This window comes from Oncorhynchus kisutch, unplaced genomic scaffold (genome assembly GCF_002021735.2).
Source record: "Oncorhynchus kisutch isolate 150728-3 unplaced genomic scaffold, Okis_V2 Okis04b-Okis11a_hom, whole genome shotgun sequence".
Lineage (NCBI taxonomy): Eukaryota > Metazoa > Chordata > Actinopteri > Salmoniformes > Salmonidae > Oncorhynchus > Oncorhynchus kisutch.
Genome location: NW_022261981.1, coordinates 1,087,759 through 1,110,887, shown reverse-complemented (window position 1 = coordinate 1,110,887; position 23,129 = coordinate 1,087,759). Strand labels below are relative to the sequence as shown.

The 23,129-nt window shown below is 42.4% G+C and overlaps 1 protein-coding gene across 1 annotated transcript in view; it reads left to right on the top strand.

Moving 5' to 3' along the window:
• Positions 1 to 23,129, top strand: part of adgrb3 (adhesion G protein-coupled receptor B3) — a 396,998-nt gene that overhangs the window by 301,053 nt on the left and 72,816 nt on the right. The window contains 3 exon segments of the mRNA XM_031813016.1: positions 1,190 to 1,316; positions 5,682 to 5,785; positions 7,612 to 7,714. Of these exon segments, the coding sequence (XP_031668876.1) occupies positions 1,190 to 1,316; positions 5,682 to 5,785; positions 7,612 to 7,714 (334 nt within the window).

Genomic DNA, 23,129 nt, shown 5'->3' with positions numbered 1-23,129 from the left:
CCGCGTTCCTTTCTCATTAAATAGTTGTTGCTGGGTGAATCATTTACTTTTCAGCCTATACATTGAAGGATGTTTATAAAAGACTGCACACATCTAGGTGTTTTTTATTTTTCATAAAATAATACCAAACAGAATGTATTTCACATGGGACACTATCTTAAGGACTTATGTGCGAGTTCTTGTCCTGACATTCTTTGTGAAGGTTCGTAGTGAGAGGGAGATTTAGGCTACTGGCAGTAAATAGAGGAAACGTGCTTTCCTTTCCTCTCCTCTCTATCATTTTACCTGCTATGAGGAGGGGGAGAACGGGAAACGGGCAGCTACCATCCGCGCTGTTTCCGTGGGGTGGAGTACCATTGGTTATGCAATCCTTTTTCCTGAACGGTTTTGCCTACGTTGAACAATACCAATGCTTGCGTTCGGAAATGTTTTACATGCCTTGAACAAATGAGAAAGAGCGCAACAGATATAGGAAAATATCAATCCTAGGAAAATATATCCCTATTTTGTAACCTGTGAGCCAACCTCCCCCAGCCGCTGTTGCAGCAGCAGAGAGAAACGGAGTATCAGTCTCAGGCTGTCCACGGTTTCCAGGGTGAAATGTTCCCGTAGGAAGCATAAAAAAAACCCGCTAATTAAAATAGTTGAGGAAAACAGATCAACCGAAAAAGAAAGCGACAGTAGCCTAGTAATAATAATAGCCTAAGCATTGAGAACGGAAGAAAAGAGAACAACAAAATCGTTCCGGAAGATAACCCAGACGCGCTCAATAGGCTCTCGCCTAAAGACATAGCGGTAAAGATGATAGTTTGTCTAGAAAAACGCAGAAAAATGGATATGTAGCCTAAGGTTTTTGAAAGCAATTGTTGCGTTTAACAGCCTATAGAGCAATTGAATCAATCAGAACCACCCACGTTTGGACAGCTCCCTTCGTCCCCTCCTTTCTCTCCCTCTCTCTCCCTCTCTCAACCTTTTTTTTTCCTTCTCCCGGTCGAGCTAAATGCTTTTTGTAGCCTGGCGAAATTGCGTGTTGATACCACTTCCCTATTCGCATTGAGATTTCCGTTATTAGTTAAAACAGATTCAATGTTACACTATTAAAGGTTTCATTCGTTCAGATTTGTCCAATCCTTGTGAAAGTGAGAGAGCGCTGGAATTAATGAAACGATCGCATCTCTTCTTCTTGCAGGAACGATTCTTGGGGAACCTGGTCGAGTAAAGGATGTAAAACCGTACTAACCGATGCATCCCATACAAAATGCTTATGTGATCGTGTATCTACCTTCGCCATTTTGGCACAGCAACCAAGAGAAATAGTAAGTAGTGGGATTTTTGTTCTATTCATTTATGGATTAATGCAGAGGAGGGTGCTAGAATGTGCTTCATTGCTTTGCTTTGGTTGGAATTTCAATCGATGTGTTTGTTTCCCCATAATCAGGGGTCTTTATCTCAGTTAGTGTAGCCTATAGGTGAAGGTGAGTCTCTTTTGATGAATCTCAGTCTGGATGTGCTGTCTAGATGATTTTGATAATGCTCTGCATTGGTGAGCTTGACTGGCTTTGGTGTGTGTGTGTGTGTGTGTGTGTGTGGTTACACAGGCCAGTGCATGTTGTTGACTGACTTTAGCCTACAGGTTGTGTATTGGCTCTGCTCATCAATTCATATTCAAATATTACAAGTATAGATAAAGGAGTTCAATGAGAAGTGTCATGTTATCTTACAAAAGATTAGCGTCACATAATGAACTAGGTCTAATTAGATCTAGTTCTAATGTCATATTCCGTTTTTTTATTTCAAATAATAGCTAGTCTTACGTTCCTGTTTGTTATTCATTTGTGTAACAGTTAACAGTGCCAGTGATTTGCAACATTATGTTATAAGAGGAAAATAAAAAAGGATGAGGGATCGGGCCCTCACGACTGACTGTCACGTGTGAAATCAGATCTGTTGCTCAGCAGTTCCACCATTACTCAAATGTTGTGACTGGAATAGAGAAAAGTGTGATCTGTGGGAATGATAGCATTGTGTTCCTCTCTAGCAGCAGTGCACCAGGTTAATAACTCAGTGCCTTGCCCTGCCCATGTCACAATGACTGGTGGTCTGTGGGAGGGGGCTGGGAAAGAGAAGCTATGGCGGCATCCCAAATGGCACCCTATTCCCTATTTAGTGCACAACTTTTGACCATAGCCCTATGGGCCCTGGTCAAAAGTAGGTAAATAAATAGGGAATAGGGTGTCATTTGGGATACAACCTATATCAAGTGGAATCCTGGGAAAGGTGTTAATTAAGAGGCAGTAACAGTAGATTAAATAAACATGGATCTTATTTGGTTGGCATTGGTAGATTGTCAGCTTTATTACGTTAGGAGAGGCTCCTACTCATTGCAATCTTATAAATGACTTCTGTATGTAATTCTAAGCACTATTCTATGGAGTGTGTGTGTAATTCTCAGTGGTGGGAAAAGTACCCAATTGCCATACTTGAGTAAAAGATACCTTAATATAGAATTACTCAAGTAAAAGTGAAAGTCACCTAGTCAAATACTACTTGAGGAAAAGTCTAAAAGTATTTGGTTTTAAATATACTTAAGTATCAAAAGTAAAAGTATAAATCATTTCAAATTGCTAATATTAAGGAAACCAGATGGCACAGTTTTCTTGTTTTTTTACATGTACAGATAGCCAGGGGTACAACATGCAGATAGAACTGACAAACAAAGCATTTGTATTTAGTAAGTCTGCCAGATCAGAGGCAGTAGGGAGGACCAGGATGTTCTCTGTTTAGTGAGTCTGCCAGATCAGAGGCAGTAGGGATGACCAGGGATGTTCTCTGTTTAGTGAGTCTGCCAGATCAGAGGCAGTAGGGATGACCAGGGATGTTCTCTGTTTAGTGAGTCTGCCAGATCAGAGGCAGTAGGGATGACCAGGGATGTTCTCTGTTTAGTAAGTCTGCCAGATCAGAGGCAGTAGGGATGACCAGGGATGTTCTCTGTTTAGTGAGTCTGCCAGATCAGAGGCAGTAGGGATGACCAGGGATGTTCTCTGTTTAGTAAGTCTGCCAGATCAGAGGCAGTAGGGATGACCAGGGATGTTCTCTGTTTAGTGACTCTGCCAGATCAGAGGCAGTAGGGATGACCAGGGATGTTCTCTGTTTAGTAAGTCTGCCAGATCAGAGGCAGTAGGGATGACCAGGGATGTTCTCTGTTTAGTGAGTCTGCCAGATCAGAGGCAGTAGGGATGACCAGGGATGTTCTCTGTTTAGTAAGTCTGCCAGATCAGAGGCAGTAGGGATGACCAGGGATGTTCTCTGTTTAGTAAGTCTGCCAGATCAGAGGCAGTAGGGATGACCAGGGATGTTCTCTGTTTAGTGAGTCTGCCAGATCAGAGGCAGTAGGGATGACCAGGGATGTTCTCTGTTTAGTAAGTCTGCCAGAACAGAGGCAGTAGGGATGACCAGGGATGTTCTCTGTTTAGTAAGTCTGCCAGATCAGAGGCAGTAGGGATGACCAGGGATGTTCTCTGTTTAGTGAGTCTGCCAGATCAGAGGCAGTAGGGATGACCAGGGATGTTCTCTGTTTAGTGAGTCTGCCAGATCAGAGGCAGTAGGGATGGCCAGGGATGTTCTCTGTTTAGTGAGTCTGCCAGATCAGAGGCAGTAGGGATGACCAGGGATGTTCTCTGTTTAGTGAGTCTGCCAGATCAGAGGCAGTAGGGATGGCCAGGGATGTTCTCTGTTTAGTAAGTCTGCCAGATCAGAGGCAGTAGGGATGACCAGGGATGTTCTCTGTTAGTAAGTCTGCCAGAACAGAGGCAGTAGGGATGACCAGGGATGTTCTCTGTTTAGTGAGTCTGCCAGATCAGAGGCAGTAGGGATGACCAGGGATGTTCTCTGTTTAGTAAGTCTGCCAGAACAGAGGCAGTAGGGATGACCAGGGATGTTCTCTGTTTAGTAAGTCTGCCAGATCAGAGGCAGTAGGGATGACCAGGGATGTTCTCTGTTTAGTAAGTCTGCCAGAACAGAGGCAGTAGGGATGACCAGGGATGTTCTCTGTTTAGTAAGTCTGCCAGAACAGAGGCAGTAGGGATGACCAGGGATGTTCTCTGTTTAGTATGTCTGCCAGATCAGAGGCAGTAGGGATGACCAGGGATGTTCTCTGTTTAGTAAGTCTGCCAGATCAGAGGCAGTAGGGATGACCAGGGATGTTCTCTGTTTAGTAAGTCTGCCAGATCAGAGGCAGTAGGGATGACCAGGGATGTTCTCTGTTTAGTGAGTCCTCCAGATCAGAGGCAGTAGGGATGACCAGGGATGTTCTCTGTTTAGTAAGTCTGCCAGATCAGAGGCAGTAGGGATGACCAGGGATGTTCTCTGTTTAGTAAGTCTGCCAGATCAGAGGCAGTAGGGATGTCCAGGGATGTTCTCTTGATAAGTACGTGGATTGGACCATGCTCCTGTCCTGCTAAGCATTCAAAATGTAACTAGTACCTTTGGGTGTCAGGGAAAATGTATGGAGTAAAAAGTACATATTTCTTTAGGAATGTAGTGAAGTAAAAGTAAAAGTTGTCAAAATAAATAAATAGTAAAGTACAGATACCCCCCAAAAATGACTTAAATAGTACCTTCAAGTAGTTTTACTGAAGTAATTTACACTAGTGGTAATTCTATGCTCTATTCTGTGGAGTCTCTATGTAATTCTGTCACATAGCCTCTGTCTCTTTTAGACCATCCTCAATGTCAATCAGTGAAAATGGTCTCTTTTCTTAATAGGGACCCTCTTTTTTCTCTCTTGATTCAATATTCATGAATATCTGATTAATACAGGGAAATATGATTACACTGTAGAGTAGAGATGTATGGGGAATGGGTCGTTTTATTAGGGATTTTATTTTCTTTTCAGACGTAGAGTAGACACTGCAATCACGATCTTGAGATGAATGGTTAGTTAAGAAAGCAACAGATTTTTTAGATGCCATTAATCACCAAACTCAGGATGAAGAAAGACTGCAGTTCTATTCCTGGTTTAAGATTTAATAACATCAACTGATTGGTCTATTTTCCAGTCAGTGGCTGATCATTTTGTAAATTTTTTGGTACTTTTACCCCTTTATCGTGATATCCAATTGGTAGTTAGTCTTGTCCCATCGCTGCATCTCCCCTACGGACTCATGAGAGGCAAAGGTCGAGAGCCATGCATCCCCCGAAAAAACACAACCCTGCCAAGGCGCACTGCTTCTTGACACACTGCTCGCTTAACCCGGAAGCCAGCCGCACCAATGTGTCGGAGAAAACACTGTCCAGCTGGCGACCAAAGTCATCTTGCAGGCGCCCGGCCTGCCACAAGGAGTCACTAGATCGTGATGGGACAAGGAAATCCCGGCCGGCCAAACCCTCCCCTAACCCGGACGACGCTGGGCCAAACCCTCCCCTAACCCGGACGACGCTGGGCCAATTGTGCGCCGCCTCATGGGTTTCCCGGCCACTGCCGGCAGTGACACATCCTGGGATCGAAACCCGATGCAATACGGTGCAGTGCCTTAGACCGCTGCACAACTCTGGAGGCCCTGTGGCTGATATTTTAACACCCAAAGCAACTATTAAAAGTGTTTTGATTCGTGTGTCTGAAGCTGTAGCACCAACACAAAGCAGGTGTAATATCTACTTCCTTCTGTCTCTGTCTCCTACAGACCATGGAGTACTCAGCGGTCCCCTCTGTGACTTTGATCATTGGTTGTGGTCTGTCCTGTCTCGCCTTGATCCTGTTGCTAGTGGTCTATGCTATTCTATGGAGGTGAGTACAATACAACCAGTGATGTATACACTGTAAAACCATGTTGACATGGTGAATATGAATATATGAATATATATTCATATGAATATATGAATTGATGTAAACTATATATACAAAAGTATGTGGACTCCACCTTCAAATTAGTGGATTCGGCTAGTTCAGCCACACACGTTGCTGACAGGTGTATAAGCATGGCTGTGTGCTAGACTAGATGTCTAGCACACAGCCATGCAATTTTCATAGACACACATTGGCAGTAGAATGGCCTTACTGAAGAGCTCAGTGACTCAAAAAGTGGCACCGTCATAGGATGCTACTTTTCCAAGTCAGTTCGTCAAATTTCTGCCCTGCTAGAGCTGCCCCAGTCAACTGTAAGTGCTGTTATTGTGACGTGGAAATGTCTAGGAGCAACAGCGGCTCAGCCGCAAAGTGGTAGGCCACACAAACTCAAAGAATGGGACTGATGAGTGATGAAGCACGTAGTGCGTAAAAATCTGGAGCAGTGGAAATGCTTTCTCTTGAGTGATGAATCAAGCTTCACCATCTGGCAGTCTGATGGACACATCTGGGTTTGGCGGATGCTAGGAGAATGCTTCCTGCCACAATGCATAGTGCCAACTGTAAAGTTTGGTGGAGGAGGAATAATGGTCTGGGGCTGTTTTTCATGGTTCGGGCTCGGTCCCTTAGTTCCAGTGAAGGAAAATCTTAACACTACAGCATAAAATTACATTCTAGATGATTCTATGCTTCCAACTTTGTGGCAACAGTTTGGGGAAGGCCCGTGCACAAAGCGAGGTCCATACAGAAGTGGTTTGTCGAGATCGGTGTGGAAGAACTTGACTGGCCTGCACAGAGCAAAATTCCAACATCTAGTGGAAAGCCTTCCTATAAGAATGGAGGCTGTTATAGCAGCAAAGCTGGGACCAACTACATATTAATGCCCATGAATTTGGAATAAGATGTTGAACGAGCAGGTGTCCACATACTTCTGGTCATGTAGTATATAGCCTCACTATTTTATTTTATTGTTGCTCTTTTATTTTTTACTTTAGTTTATTTAGTCAATATTTTTCTTAACTCTTATTAAAAAAATTGAAGGGCTTGTAAGTAAGCATTTCACCTGTTGTATTCGGCACATGTGACAAATATCATTTGATTTGATTTGATTTGTATGTCTATGCAATATGCTAACTGGCCGTACGGATGGCCATAACAGGGAATGATAATACAGCAATAACCAGCTTTTAATAGTAAACCTGTATGATTCATTAAATATCCTTAATATACAGACATAACAAACATACATAACATTGTTTGTGTATTTCTGATTCATATCCGTGTGAGTATCCTACACTATCACATGACTTGGTCACCAAATTGGTGCCAAATATCCCTTTATTTAGGCCTAGTAGTAATGGCCTAGTAGTAATGTCCTAGTAGTAGTGGCCTAGTAGTAGTGGCCTAGTAGTAGTGGCTTAGTAGTAATGGCCTAGTAGTAGTGGCCTAGTAGTAGTGGCCTAGTAGTAGTGGCCTGGTAGTAATGGCCTGGTAGTAATGGCCTGGTAGTAATGGCCTGGTAGTAGCTGCCTGGTAGTAAGGGCGTAGTAGTAATGGCCTAGTAGTAGTGGCCTGGTAGTAATGGCCTGGTAGTAATGGCCTGGTAGTAGCTGCCTAGTAGTAGTGGCCTGGTAGTAATGTCCTGGTAGTAATGGCCTGGTAGTACTGGCCTAGTATTAATTAATGGAAGAATGTTGATTGGTGATTGTTGTGGTGTTGTGTTGATTGTCATTTTTCATTTGTTGATCCAGTACTTCCCGTTATTCCAGATATATACGGTCTGAGCGGTCCATCATCCTAATCAACTTCTGCCTGTCAATCATCTCCTCCAACCTCCTCATCCTGGTTGGACAGACACAGACACACAATGCGGTAAGATTCCATGTTGTACTGCATGCGCTTTAACTGCTTTACTCAAACACACGACTCACAATGCAGGTTGTGTTTATATGTTGTATTGGAAGAGACATACCTGTACATACAGGCAATTCATGCACTTTAACATGCTTTAATCAACAACAGACACACTGTGGTACATTACATGTCTATTTATCTTGTTGGCAAGTGGAGTGTTGTTGGCAAACTTTACTCAACCACAGTAGCTGTTTAACCACTCTACTGATACTCACTGTAGTTTAACCACTCTACTGATACTCACTGTTTAACCACTCTACTGATACTCACTGTTGTTTAACCACTCTACTGATACTCACTGTTGTTTAACCACTCTACTGATACTAACTGTTGTTTAACCACTCTACTGATACTCACTGTTGTTTAACCACTCTACTGATACTCACTGTTTAACCACACTACTGATACTCACTGTTGTTTAACCACTCTACTGATACTCACTGTTGTTTAACCACTCTACTGATACTCACTGTTTAACCACTCTACTGATACTCACTGTTGTTTAACCACTCTACTGATACAAACTGTTGTTTAACCACTCTACTGATACAAACTGTTGTTTAACCACTCTACTGATACTCACTGTTTAACCACTCTACTGATACTCACTGTTTAACCACTCTACTGATACTCACTGTTTAACCACTCTACTGATACTCACTGTTTAACCACTCTACTGATACTCACTGTAGTTTAACCACTCTACTGATACTCACTGTAGTTTAACCACTCTACTGATACTCACTGTAGTTTAACCACTCTACTGATACTCACTGTAGTTTAACCACTCTGTTGTTTAACTACTCTACTGATACTCACTGTTGTTTAACCACTCTACTGATACTCACTGTAGTTTAACCACTCTACTGATACTCACTGTAGTTTAACCACTCTACTGATACTCACTGTAGTTTAACCACTCTGTTGTTTAACTACTCTACTGTAACCACTCTACTGATACTCACTGTAGTTTAACCACTCTGTTGTTTAACTACTCTACTGATACTCACTGTTGTTTAACCACTCTACTGATACTCACTGTTTAACCACTCTACTGATACTCACTGTTGTTTAACCACTCTACTGATACTCACTGTTTAACCACTCTACTGATACTCACTATTGTTTAACCAGTCTACTGATACTCACTGTTGTTTAACCACTCTACTGATACTCACTGTAGTTTAACCACTCTACTGATACTCACTGTAGTTTAACCACTCTACTGATACTCACTGTAGTTTAACCACTCTACTGATACTCACTGTAGTTTAACCACTCTACTGATACTCACTGTAGTTTAACCACTCTACTGATACTCACTGTAGTTTAACCACTCTGTTGTTTAACTACTCTACTGATACTCACTGTTGTTTAACCACTCTACTGATACTCACTGTTTAACCACTCTACTGATACTCACTGTTTAACCACTCTACTGATACTCACTGCTGTTTAACCACTCTACTGATATTCACTGTTGTTTAACCACTCTACTGATACTCACTGTTTAACCACTCTACTGATACTCACTGCTGTTTAACCACTCTACTGATACTCACTGTTTAACCACTCTACTGATACTCACTGTTTAACCACTCTACTGATACTCACTGTTTAACCACTCTACTGATACTCACTGTTTAACCACTCTACTGATACTCACTGTAGTTTAACCACTCTACTGCTACTCACTGTAGTTTAACCACTCTACTGATACTCACTGTTTAACCACTCTACTGATACTCACTGTTTAACCACTCTACTGATACTCACTGTTTAACCACTCTACTGATACTCACTGTTTAACCACTCTACTGATACTCACTGTTGTTTAACCACTCTACTGATACTCACTGTTTAACCACTCTACTGATACTCACTGTTTAACCACTCTACTGATACTCACTGTTTAACCACTCTACTGATACTCACTGTTTAACCACTCTACTGATACTCACTGTTTAACCACTCTACTGATACTCACTGTTTAACCACTCTACTGATACTCACTGTTTAACCACTCTACTGATACTCACTGCTGTTTAACCACTCTACTGATACTCACTGCTGTTTAACCACTCTACTGATACTCACTGTTTAACCACTCTACTGATACTCACTGTTTAACCACTCTACTGATACTCACTGTAGTTTAACCACTCTACTGATACTCACTGTAGTTTAACCACTCTGTTGTTTAACTACTCTACTGATACTCACTGTTGTTTAACCACTCTACTGATACTCACTGTTTAACCACTCTACTGATACTCACTGTTGTTTAACCACTCTACTGATACTCACTGTTGTTTAACCACTCTACTGATACTCACTGTTTAACCACTCTACTGATACTCACTGTTGTTTAACCAGTCTACTGATACTCACTGTTGTTTAACCACTCTACTGATACTCACTGTAGTTTAACCACTCTACTGATACTCACTGTAGTTTAACCACTCTACTGATACTCACTGTAGTTTAACCACTCTACTGATACTCACTGTAGTTTAACCACTCTACTGATACTCACTGTAGTTTAACCACTCTACTGATACTCACTGTAGTTTAACCACTCTGTTGTTTAACTACTCTACTGATACTCACTGTTGTTTAACCACTCTACTGATACTCACTGTTTAACCACTCTACTGATACTCACTGTTTAACCACTCTACTGATACTCACTGCTGTTTAACCACTCTACTGATATTCACTGTTGTTTAACCACTCTACTGATACTCACTGTTTAACCACTCTACTGATACTCACTGCTGTTTAACCACTCTACTGATACTCACTGTAGTGGAACTCTTGAGTTTGTATGTCAACATTGTGAGGTTATTACTGTTTGCAACAAAGACTTCCAAATGATGTTAATGTTTACATGATTAGGCTCCCGAGCGGCAGAGCGATCTAAGGCCCTGCATCTCAGTGCAAGAGTCCCTGGTTTGAATCCAGGCTGTATAACATCTGGCTATGATTAGGGCGGTGCACAATTGGGCCAGTGACATCCGGGTTTGGCCGGGGTACGCCGTCATTGGGCCAGTGACATCCGGGTTTGGCCGGGGTATGCCGTCATTGGGCCAGTGACATCCGGGTTTGGCCGGGGTACGCCGTCATTGGGCCAGTGACATCCGGGTTTGGCCGGGGTACGCCGTCATTGGGCCAGTGACATCCGGGTTTGGCCGGGGTACGCCGTCATTGTAAATAAGAATTGACAAAAAATGTATTGTCAGTTAAAAGCTTTGACTTAGATTTCTAATCCCAGATAAACAACAGAAATGCACATGCTGACAGCAGACTTATTTACAGGCTGATTGATAGGCTGGTCTGTGTGACAGGGTGACCCACATTAGCCCAGTTGGGTCTAAAACTGTGAATTGCATTTTGTTAGTGCCACATTTGACATTATTGGTGTATATTTCACAAGGCATATCAATGTTTTAGCCACAAGCCTGGTAAACCATAAAACACACTTTCCCATAGGAACCATTATTACTATCAGAGAGAGCAAAGATGATTCTGCTTCCTCAGGTTAATGTTTTCCTCTGAGGGAGGAGTTGATGTTAAAACAACCAATGAGGTAATAACTATAGGCTGATGGACAGATTGTTCCGTTCTCTGTCTGTGTATATCTGGAGCTCAGGTTATCCAGTGCTGTGTTCACAAGCTATTTATAGGGTGTGTTTCTGCACGTCGTCAAAATATGGCCCCTTTACGGATTCAGGGGATATTTTGACAACTGTGAAGCCTGGGTGTTATTCAGTCTAGCTGTCTCTCTGTGTTTTCTAATGAGGAGTACTGTAAATATGTTACCTCAGTGTTTTCTAATGAGGAGTACTGTAAATATGTTACCTACCTCAGTGTTTTCTAATGAGGAGTACTGTAAATATGTTACCTACCTCAGTGTTTTCTAATGAGGAGTACTGTAAATATGTTACCTACCTCTGTGTTTTCTAATGAGGAGTACTGTAAATATGTTACCTACCTCAGTGTTTTCTAATGAGGAGTACTGTAAATATGTTACCTACCTCAGTGTTTTCTAATGAGGAGTACTGTAAATATGTTACCTACCTCAGTGTTTTCTAATGAGGAGTACTGTAAATATGTTACCTACCTCAGTGTTTTCTAATGAGGAGTACTGTAAATATGTTACCTTACCTCTGTGTTTTCTAATGAGGAGTACTGTAAATATGTTACCTTACCTCTGTGTTTTCTAATGAGGAGTACTGTAAATATGTTACCTACCTCTGTGTTTTCTAATGAGGAGTACTGTAAATATGTTACCTACCTCAGTGTTTTCTAATGAGGAGTACTGTAAATATGTTACCTACCTCTGTGTTTTCTAATGAGGAGTACTGTAAATATGTTACCTTACCTCTGTGTTTTCTAATGAGGAGTACTGTAAATATGTTACCTTACCTCTGTGTTTTCTAATGAGGAGTACTGTAAATATGTTACCTACCTCTGTGTTTTCTAATGAGGAGTACTGTAAATATGTTACCTACCTCAGTGTTTTCTAATGAGGAGTACTGTAAATATGTTACCTTACCTCTGTGTTTTCTAATGAGGAGTACTGTAAATATGTTACCTACCTCTGTGTTTTCTAATGAGGAGTACTGTAAATATGTTACCTACCTCTGTGTTTTCTAATGAGTACTGTAAATATGTTACCTACCTCTGTGTTTTCTAAGCAGGAGTACTGTAAATATGTTACCTACCTATATCTGGACCAGATACCTAGCACAGTTGTAGGGGCCCTGAATTAGCTACCTATCAGGACTATCTGCTTAGTATAGTTGTAGGGGCCCTGAGTTAGCTACCTATATCTGGACCAGATGCCTAGCACAGTTGTAGGGGCCCTTAGTTATCTACATATCAGGACTATCTGCCTAGTATAGTTGTAGGGGCCCTGAGTTAGCTACCTATATCTGGACCAGATGCCTACAACAGTTGTAGGGGCCCTGAGTTAGCTACCTATCTGGACCAGATGCCTACAACAGTTGTAGGGGCCCTGAGTTAGCTACCTATCTGGACCAGATGCCTACAACAGTTGTAGGGGCCCTGAGTTAGCTACCTATCTGGACCAGATGTCTACAACAGTTGTAGGGGCCCTGAGTTAGCTACCTATCTGGACCAGATGTCTACAACAGTTGTAGGGGCCCTGAGTTAGCTACCTATCTGGACCAGATGTCTACAACAGTTGTAGGGGCCCTGAGTTAGCTACCTATCTGGACCAGATGTCTACAACAGTTGTAGGGGCCCTGAGTTAGCTACCTATCTGGACCAGATGTCTACAACAGTTGTAGGGGCCCTGAGTTAGCTACCTATCTGGACCAGATGTCTACAACAGTTGTAGGGGCCCTGAGTTAGCTACCTATCTGGACCAGATGTCTACAACAGTTGTAGGGGCCCTGAGTTAGCTACCTATCTGGACCAGATGTCTACAACAGTTGTAGGGGCCCTGAGTTAGCTACCTATCTGGACCAGATGTCTACAACAGTTGTAGGGGCCCTGAGTTAGCTACCTATCTGGACCAGATGTCTACAACAGTTGTAGGGGCCCTGAGTTAGCTACCTATCTGGACCAGATGTCTACAACAGTTGTAGGGGCCCTGAGTTAGCTACCTATCTGGACCAGATGTCTACAACAGTTGTAGGGGCCCTGAGTTAGCTACCTATCTGGACCAGATGTCTACAACAGTTGTAGGGGCCCTGAGTTAGCTACCTATCTGGACCAGATGTCTACAACAGTTGTAGGGGCCCTGAGTTAGCTACCTATCTGGAGATGCCTTGCTTCCAGTACTCATATGGGCATTCAGGAATCTAAAAGAGATTATTCAGTTTTTTGTTTTGTTGGAAGGAGATGGTGGTTGTTTGGAATGAGCCTTTTAGGCCTATGTCTATGTATGTACTCAAGGCTTTATATTGATTGGAGAGGTGTGAGAAATAGGGTTTAGCGATAATGATGATGCTGATGATCACTCCATAATGGAATGGATGATGTCTAGAGATGAGAGCTAGACTACAGTATAGATTGTGAAAAAGAGCATCGTGGAACTAAAAATATACTGTGTCTTGTATATGCTGGAAGTACTGTAATAGCCTAAGTGTTGTTGTCCATTAGTCTACCCCAATTAGAGGAGGGGTGGTAGGGTTAGGGGAAAATAATACACTATATATATATATATATATATAAAATAATGTATATATTTATAAAAAAGAGTATTGGAAATGATGCAGACAATTACATTGATAGAAGCCACAGTCAATATGCAGTATTAAAGCTGATCCTAAACAAAATGGCGCCCTATTCCCTTTATAGTAATGCACTAGTTTTTAGTATGTAGACGAGTTGTTGTTTTTAAGTCAGACAGCATGCGTTTCAGCACACCTTTTCACCCTTGCTGCAGTTTCATCCAATATGATGCCTTTTTACCTTGAACCTTTTCATCCGAGATGGTAAACTCAGACTCTGCTTTGTTGGCATGGAGACCATGAAAAGGATCTTGCATCCCAATTAAGGGAGAAGGACCATAAAGAAGATTAAAATGCGTCCCAAATGGCATCCTATTCTCTATATAGTGCACTACTTTAGACCAGAGTCCTTTGAGCACTTGTCAAAGTAGTGCACTATATAGGGAATAGGGTGCCATTTGGGACGCATGTTTTTAATCTTCTTTATGGTCCTTCTCCCTAAATTGGGATGCAAGATCCTTTTCATGGTCTCCACCCTAAATAATGGCCACAGAAAGGACAATCAAATCAATCCCCAATGAAATAGTGATGTTGTTTCTACGGCTATAGATTCAGGAGAATGACGCAGCAATCATTAATGAGGGGCCATAGGATAGCCGTGTGTGTGTGTGTGCGTGTATGTGTGTGTGTTTAGCCTTTAAGAGACAGGGATATGTAGGATGCAGCAACAGAGGGTTATTCCACACAAAGACTGTATCCCAAATGACACACTATACCATTCATAGTGCACAAAAGTGATGCACCAAATAGGGAATAGGGTGCCATTTGTGACTCACATAGGGGGACATAATGCAGAGTTCTTTCAAACTCCCTAATGAAGTTATGGAAGCACCCTCCCTGGAAGTAACCACTCACATTGATGTATTTGTATTTATTATGGATCCCCATTAGTTCCCGCCAAGGCAGCAGCTACTCTTCCTGGGGTTTATTATGGATCCCTATTAGCTACTTCCAAGGCAGCAGCTATTCTTCCTGGGGTTTATTATGGATCCCTATTAGTTCCTGCCAAGGCAGCAGCTACTCTTCCTGGGGTTTATTATGGATCCCCATTAGTTCCTGCCAAGGCAGCGGCTACTCTTCCTGGGGTTTATTATGGATCCCCATTAGTTCCTGCCAAGGCAGCAGCTTCTCTTCCTGGGGTTTATTATGGATCCCCATTAGTTCCTGCCAAGGCAGCAGCTTCTCTTCCTGGGGTTTATTATGGATCCCCATTAGTTCCTGCCAAGGCAGCAGCTTCTCTTCCTGGGGTTTATTATGGATCCCCATTAGTTCCTGCCAAGGCACCAGCTACTCTTCCTGGGGTTTATTATGGATCCCCATTAGTTCCTGCCAAGGCAGCGGCTACTCTTCCTGGGGTTTATTATGGATCCCCATTAGTTCCTGCCAAGGCAGCAGCTTCTCTTCCTGGGGTTTATTATGGATCCCCATTAGTTCCTGCCAAGGCAGCAGCTTCTCTTCCTGGGGTTTATTATGGATCCCCATTAGTTCCTGCCAAGGCAGCAGCTTCTCTTCCTGGGGTTTATTATGGATCCCCATTAGTTCCTGCCAAGGCAGCAGCTTCTCTTCCTGGGGTTTATTATGGATCCTCATTAGTTCCTGCCAAGGCACCAGCTACTCTTCCTGGGGTTTATTATGGATCCCCATTAGTTCCTGCCAAGGCAGTGGCTACTCATCCTGGGGTTTATTATGGATCCCCATTAGTTCCTGCCAAGGCAGCAGCTTCTCTTCCTGGGGTTTATTATGGATCCCCATTAGTTCCTGCCAAGGCAGCAGCTTCTCTTCCTGGGGTTTATTATGGATCCCCATTAGTTCCTGCCAAGGCAGCAGCTTCTCTTCCTGGGGTTTATTATGGATCCCCATTAGTTCCTGCCAAGGCAGCAGCTTCTCTTCCTGGGGTTTATTATGGATCCTCATTAGTTCCTGCCAAGGCACCAGCTACTCTTCCTGGGGTTTATTATGGATCCCCATTAGTTCCTGCCAAGGCAGTGGCTACTCATCCTGGGGTTTATTATGGATCCCCATTAGTTCCTGCCAAGGCAGCAGCTACCCTTCCTTGGAACCAGCTAAATTAAGGCAATTATATACAATTAAAACATTTCTCAACAGATGTCCCTCAGGCTGCTACCACATACAATCCATGTGTATCATGTTATTATGTGTGCTATGCACAGACCCCACTACAGACCCCACTGTAAGGTGTACTTTTACCTGATGTGGAATAGAGTTCCATGTAGTCATGGCTCTATGTAGTACTGTGCACCTTCCATAGTCTGTTCAGGACTTGGGGACTGTGAAGAGACCTCTGGTGGCATGTATGGGTGTCTGGGCTCTGTGCTAGTTGTTTAAACAGACAGCTCAGTGTATCCAACAAGTTAATATTTTTCATTCCTGTAGACACTCTTATCTCCAGTGACTTACAGTAGTGAGTACATACATGTTCATACTGGTCCCCTGTGGGAATCAAACCCACAAACCTGGCATTGCAAGCACCACACTCTACCAACTGAGCTACACAGGACTGCTCACAATTTCAAGTAGTGATTAAGTCTCTCTCTCCTCTACTTTGAGCCAGGAGAGATTGACATGAACATTATTAATGTTAGCTCTCTGTGTACATTTACACGAATGGACAGTAGTTCAGGGACAAAAGTCCCTCGTTGTGGTATCTGACCACACGACTGGACAGTAATCCTGGTGCAACAAAACTAGGGCCTGTAGGACCTGCCTCATTGACAGTGCTGTTAAGAAGGTAGAGCAGTGCTTTATTATGGACAGACTTCTCCCCATCTTAGTTACTGTTGTATCAATATGTTTTGGCCATGACAGTTTACAATTCAGGGTTACTCCAAGCAGTTTAGTCTCCTCAACTTCCTCAATTTCCACATTAGTTAATTGAAATATTTAGTTGAGGTTTAGTGTTTAGTGAATGATTAGTCCCAAGTACAATGCTTTAGTTTTTTTAGTTTTATATTTAGGACTAACTTATTTTTGCCACCTTAATTAAACAGATGGAAGCGAATATTCGTTTATTTTTATTTTTATAGATTGATAACTAAACAATTTAAAGGAGTGCTCATGCTTAAAATATATTTCTTACATTTCTTAGGAAGGATTTCACCAGTAATGGGTTAGTATACGTTGAGATTTTAGAGGTTTCCATACAATGGATTGGAAAATGAAGCCTTTAACCCAAATTGTAATGTATTATTCAATGTATGAAAGTTGTATTCCTTTAGGCTTTTAAATTATACAAACAGATCAGAGATACTGTCACAGCTGTTGAAGCAGGAGGACCAAGGTGCAGCGTGGTGAGCGTACATTTTCATTTATTAATCAAAATGACTCCGAACAAAACAAATAACACCACAAAAACAAACCGTGACGCTCAAAGGCTATGTGCCCTAAACAAAGTCAACTTCCCACAAACACATGTTGGGAAAAAAGGTACCTAAGTATGGTTCCCAATCAGAGACAACGATAGACAGCTGTCCCTGATTGAGAACCCTACCCAGCCGAAATATAGAAATAAAAAATCATAGAAACACAAAACATAGAATGCCCACCCCCCGACTCACGCCCTGACCAAACCAAAATAGAGACATAAAAAGGATCTCTAAGTTCAGGGCGTGACAGATACATCTGAAGAAGATGAATGGCTAAATGAAAATGTAACTGACTTTTTAAGATACGAACCAGCAACTTTCACAATACAGGAGACTTCTTCTACTAGTGCTTTGATTATACACAATAACAGTATCCCACTTGCTGTTTACAAATAACCAACTGATCAGGCTTATCATAGTTGTTCTTGAGTCCTGTAATACAAACAAGTGGTTTATCTAAAAGACGAGCTTGGCACATAGAGGGTTGTCATTGACTGCGTAAGCAGCCCACACAGATGTCATTCTCAGTGTGTTGGCAGAGTCACAGAATGACACATTTGCCTATCACTCTACAGACAATTTTACAGGCATATCCATGGGAGCCCAGAGCAAACACAGCAGCCATTTCAGTGAAGAGGTGTAGCCTGGTTCAGGTCAGAAAGAGCATGGTAGAAGTATTTATCATTCCCAATATATGGATTCTGAAATGTATTATTTAAATATTGTTTTATATACAGTACCAGTCCAAAGTTTGGACACACCTACTCATTCAAGGGTTTTTCTATATTTTTACTATTTTCTTCATTGTAGAATAATAGTGAAGACATCAAAATGATGAAATAACACATGGAATCATGTAGTAACCCAAAATGTATTCAACAAATCAAAATATATTTATATTTTAGATTATTCAAAGTAGCCCCCCTTTGCCTTGATGAGCGCTTTGCACACAATATTCACATATGGATAATGTTTTATTTAAATCTAGTTTGATATGTATTTTATTGATATAGGACAGGAATCACATTGTCTTCTGCTTGTTCATCATCAGATAATTACATTATTAATCATGCTTTAAAGTTCAGAATGCTTTTAAGTGTGGTGTCCCAGGTAACCCAGAGGTCCCTACATTAGGCCTATTTTATTCATCAATAGTGTATTTTACTCCATTCATTACACCAGTCCCATCCATTATTGTAGTCCCTTCCATCATTGATAACCATGTAGTCCCTTCAATCAATTGTTAGCATGTAGTCCCTTCCATCATTGGTAACCATGTAGTCCCTTCAATCAATTGTTAGCATGTAGTCCCTTCCATCATTGGTAACCATGTAGTCCCTTCAATCAATTGTTAGCATGTAGTCCCTTCCATCATTGGTAACCATGTAGTCCCTTCAATCAATTGTTAGCATGTAGTCCCTTCCATCATTGGTAACCATGTAGTCCCTTCAATCAATTGTTAGCATGTAGTCCCTTCCATCATTGGTAACCATGTGGTCCCTTCCATCATTGGTAACCATGTGGTCCCTTCCATCATTGGTAACCATGTAGTCCCTTCCATCATTGGTAACCATGTAGTCCCTTCCATCATTGGTAACCATGTGGTCCCTTCCATCATTGGTAACCATGTAGTCCCTTCCATCATTGGTAACCATGTGGTCCCTTCCATCATTGGAAAACATGCCCCCCATGTTCTTTTATTTATTTGTACTTTTTCATAGATTAATGAAATCTGTTAGCTAGTGGCTAGCATCACAGCTTTGTATGCCTTGTTGTTAGCTAGTGGCTAGCATCACAGCTCTGTATGCCTTGTTGTTAGCTAGTGGCTAGCATCACAGCTCTGTATGCCTTGTTGTTAGCTAGTGGCTAGCATCACAGCTCTGTCTGCCTTGTTGTTAGCTAGTGGCTAGCATCACAGCTCTATCTGCCTTGTTGTTAGCTAGTAGCTAGCATCACAGCTCTGTATGCCTTGTTGTTAGCTAGTGGCTAGCATCACAGCTCTGTATGCCTTGTTGTTAGCTAGTGGCTAGCATCACAGCTCTGTCTGCCTTGTTGTTAGCTAGTGGCTAGCATCACAGCTCTATCTGCCTTGTTGTTAGCTAGTGGCTAGCATCACAGCTCTATCTGCCTTGTTGTTAGCTAGTGGCTAGCATCACAGCTCTATCTGCCTTGTTGTTAGCTAGTGGCTAGCATCACAGCTCTGACTGCCTTGCTCTTAGCTAATGGCTAGCATCACAGCTCTGTCTGCGTTGTTGTTAGCTAGTGGCTAGCATCACAGCCCAGAGTACCTTGTTGATAGCTAGTGGCTAGCATCACAGCTCTGTCTGCCTTGTTGTTAGCTAGTGGCTAGCATCACAGCTTGGACATCCTATTCCAAGGCAATGGGATGTGTGGAGCCTTAGGCCCAGAAGTAACGCTAAGTTAATTTGAAGGCTTGTCACTTTTAATCAGATCCTTTGTCAGCCTGTTCCTATATTATGTCCAGAAACACACCACACAGCATGAAAAGTACTCTTACAGTTCATGGAATTTTCACCCAGCATTACATTACATCCACTCAGCATACATCTAACAACATGGACATCTACTCTTAGCAGACACGATTTACAGGAACAATTAAGTGCCTTTCCCAAGGGCACATCAACAGCTCTGGGATTCAAACCAGCAGCCTTTTGGTTATAGTCCCAAACCTCTTAACCACTAGGCTACCTGGACATCTACTCGTAGCATACATCTAACAACATTGACGTCTACTCTTAGAATACATCTAACAACATTGACGTCTACTCTTAGAATACGTCTAACAACATGGACAACTACTCTTAGAATACGTATAACACTAACGTCTACTCTTAGAATACGTCTAACAACATGGACATTTACTCTTAGAATACACCTAACAACATGGACGTCTACTCTTAGAAAACGGCTAACAACATGGACATCTACTCTTAGAATACGTATAACACTGACGTCTACTCTTAGAATACGTCTAACAACATGGACATCTACTCTTAGAATACGTCTAACAACATGGACATTTACTCTTAGAATACGTCTAACAACATGGACATCTACTCTTAGAATACGTCTAACAACATGGACAACTACTCTTAGAATACGGCTAACAACATGGACATCTACTCTTAGAATATGTCTAACAACATGGACATCTACTCTTAGAATATGTCTAACAACATGGACATCTACTCTTAGAATACGTCTAACAACATGGACATCTACTCTTAGAATACGTCTAACAACATGGACATCTACTCATAGAATACATCTAACAACATGGACGTCTACTCTTAGAATACACCTAACAACATGGACATCTACTCCTAGCATGAGTTTAACAACATCCACAGTACATCCCCTCTGGATGCCTAACATGCATATAGATGGATGGTTTAAGTTTCAAGTTCACGTTTCAGGTTTTTGCCAGGTGTAATGAATACATTGGCAATCTTACTGGCCCAAGCTCTCACTATAAAAACACAATAACAACAGGGAGAAATATAAACAATTCTTTAAACAACAACAGATATCCCAAAATGTCAGTCATAGACTCACTGGGAATGATTCTTCAGCTGTGCTGAACAACTCCTTCTCTTCTTTGATTTTCCAAAAAAGGACTTACAAAGCTTTGATGAAAGCAGACGTTTGGTAGATTCATCCATCCCTGGTGGCCTTACCCTGTTACACAAGGATAGCCACTGGCAGCATGCCCAATGGTACCCTATTCCCTTTATAGTGCGCTACTTTTGACCATGCCCCATAGGGCTCTAGTCAAAGTAGTGCTCTTTATAGGGAATAGGGTGGCCTTGTGGGATGCAGCCACTGTGCTGCACTCCTAAACCCTGAAGCTTTGCAGTTCTGACTCACAGATTTCTCTCCAAACCCCTTTTCATAAGATACGATATCTGAGGGTTTAGCATCTGATTATAACCACTAGACTAGCGAGCATGGCCTGGCCTGTGGACAGTGCACTAACATTTGTGCCTGTGTGTGTGTGTGCGTGTGCGTGTGCGTGTGTGTGTGTGTGTGTGTGTGTGTGTGTGTGTGTGTGTGTGTGTGTGTGTGTGTGTGTGTGTGTGTGTGTGTGTGTGTGTGTGTGTGTGTGTGTGTGTGTGTGTGTACGTGTGTGTGTACGTGTGTGTGTGTACGTGTGTGTGTACATGTGTATGTGTGTGCATATGTATGTGTAAACCTAACTTCCTGTCAGGCTACCAATGCCAAGGCTCCATCCTCTATCAGCACCAATAGAAGATTACTGTTACACTAGAACTGCATCCCAAATGCCACCCTGTTCAATATATAGTGCCCTACTTTCAACCAGAGCCCTATGGGCCTTGGTCAAATGTACAGTAGTACACTATATAGGTCAGTGGTTCCCAACGGCACACATTTGTGTTGCAGCCCCGGACAAACAAACCTGATTCAACTCAGAGGGCCTGATGATTAGTTGACAAGTTGAATCAGGTGTGTTTGTCCAAGGCTACAATAAAACTGTACTGTTGGGGTTACTGGAGACCGGAGTTGGGAACCACTGATATAGGGAATCGGGTGGCATTTGAGATGCATCCCAATTCCTGATCAACACACTTCCTGTATCCTATATCTGTCCTCTCTCCATGGTGCTGCAGCTAAGGCTAACAGGGATGGGCTTATTATTAGTTCTCTCTCGTTCTCTTTCTCTCTCTCTCTTTCTCTCCGTTCTCCTTCTGTCTCCCATTTCTCTCTGTCTCTCACCTCTGTCTCTTTCTGTGTCTCTTCTCTCTCTCTATTTCGCTCTCTCTTTCTCTCTCCTTCTTTCTCTCCGTTCTCTTTCTGTTTCCCATTTCTCTCTTTCACCTTTCTCTTTCTCTGTCTCTTCTCTCGTTCTCTTTCTCTCTCCCTCTTTCTCTCCGTGTTCCTTCTGTCTCCCATTTTCTCTCTTCTCTCACCTCTCTCTTTCTGTCTCTTCTCTCTATCTCCAGTTTTCCTCGCTTGCTCCTCTCCCTTTCTCTCTCTTCTCTCTCTCTCTTCTCCTTTCTCTCTCTCTCCCTTTCTCTCTCTCCTCCTTTCTCTCTCTCTCCCTTTATCTTTCTTCTGTCTGCCGTTCGTTGTAATAATATTTTGTATAATATTTCTATGCTGTGAGTCATAAAGGACAAGAGGCAGCATGTTTGAGTGCGTATGCTACAGGAGGAGGATACATGGTTCCTGTGGGTTTAATTGCCCTGACGCTGCCTTGCTGTCTCACTCTACCTCCATTTTCCCCTCCCTCCATCCCTCCCTCCCTCGTTCTCATCTCTCCTCTTGCGAGGCGCCGGTAACGCTTTGCTCTGCTCTGCTGGTGCTGTGGTGCGTAATTGGCTTCACTGTTTATGGATTCAGGCGTGCTTCATTGTCTAATAGAAATCATCGCTTGTTGTTGTGCAGCCGATGTCTTTTTGGGATCAGGGCAGTGAGAGAGAGACTGGGTATCAATTGGCAACTTTTCCCTATATAGGGTGCTACTTCCCTTTATAAGTAGTGCAGTTATAAAGGGAATAGGGTGCAATTTGGTTTGCAGAGTCAGGGATGTGGTGTCACGTTTCTGCCTGCAGTTTGCCTAACTAGCTGTCTAGCTGTGTGTTTTTTGTTTATTTCCCTCGTCTCTCTCCTCTCACGTCGCTCTCCCTCTCACTCTGCTCTTCTCTTCGCACTCTATCTCTCTCTCTCTCTCCCTCTCTCTCACTC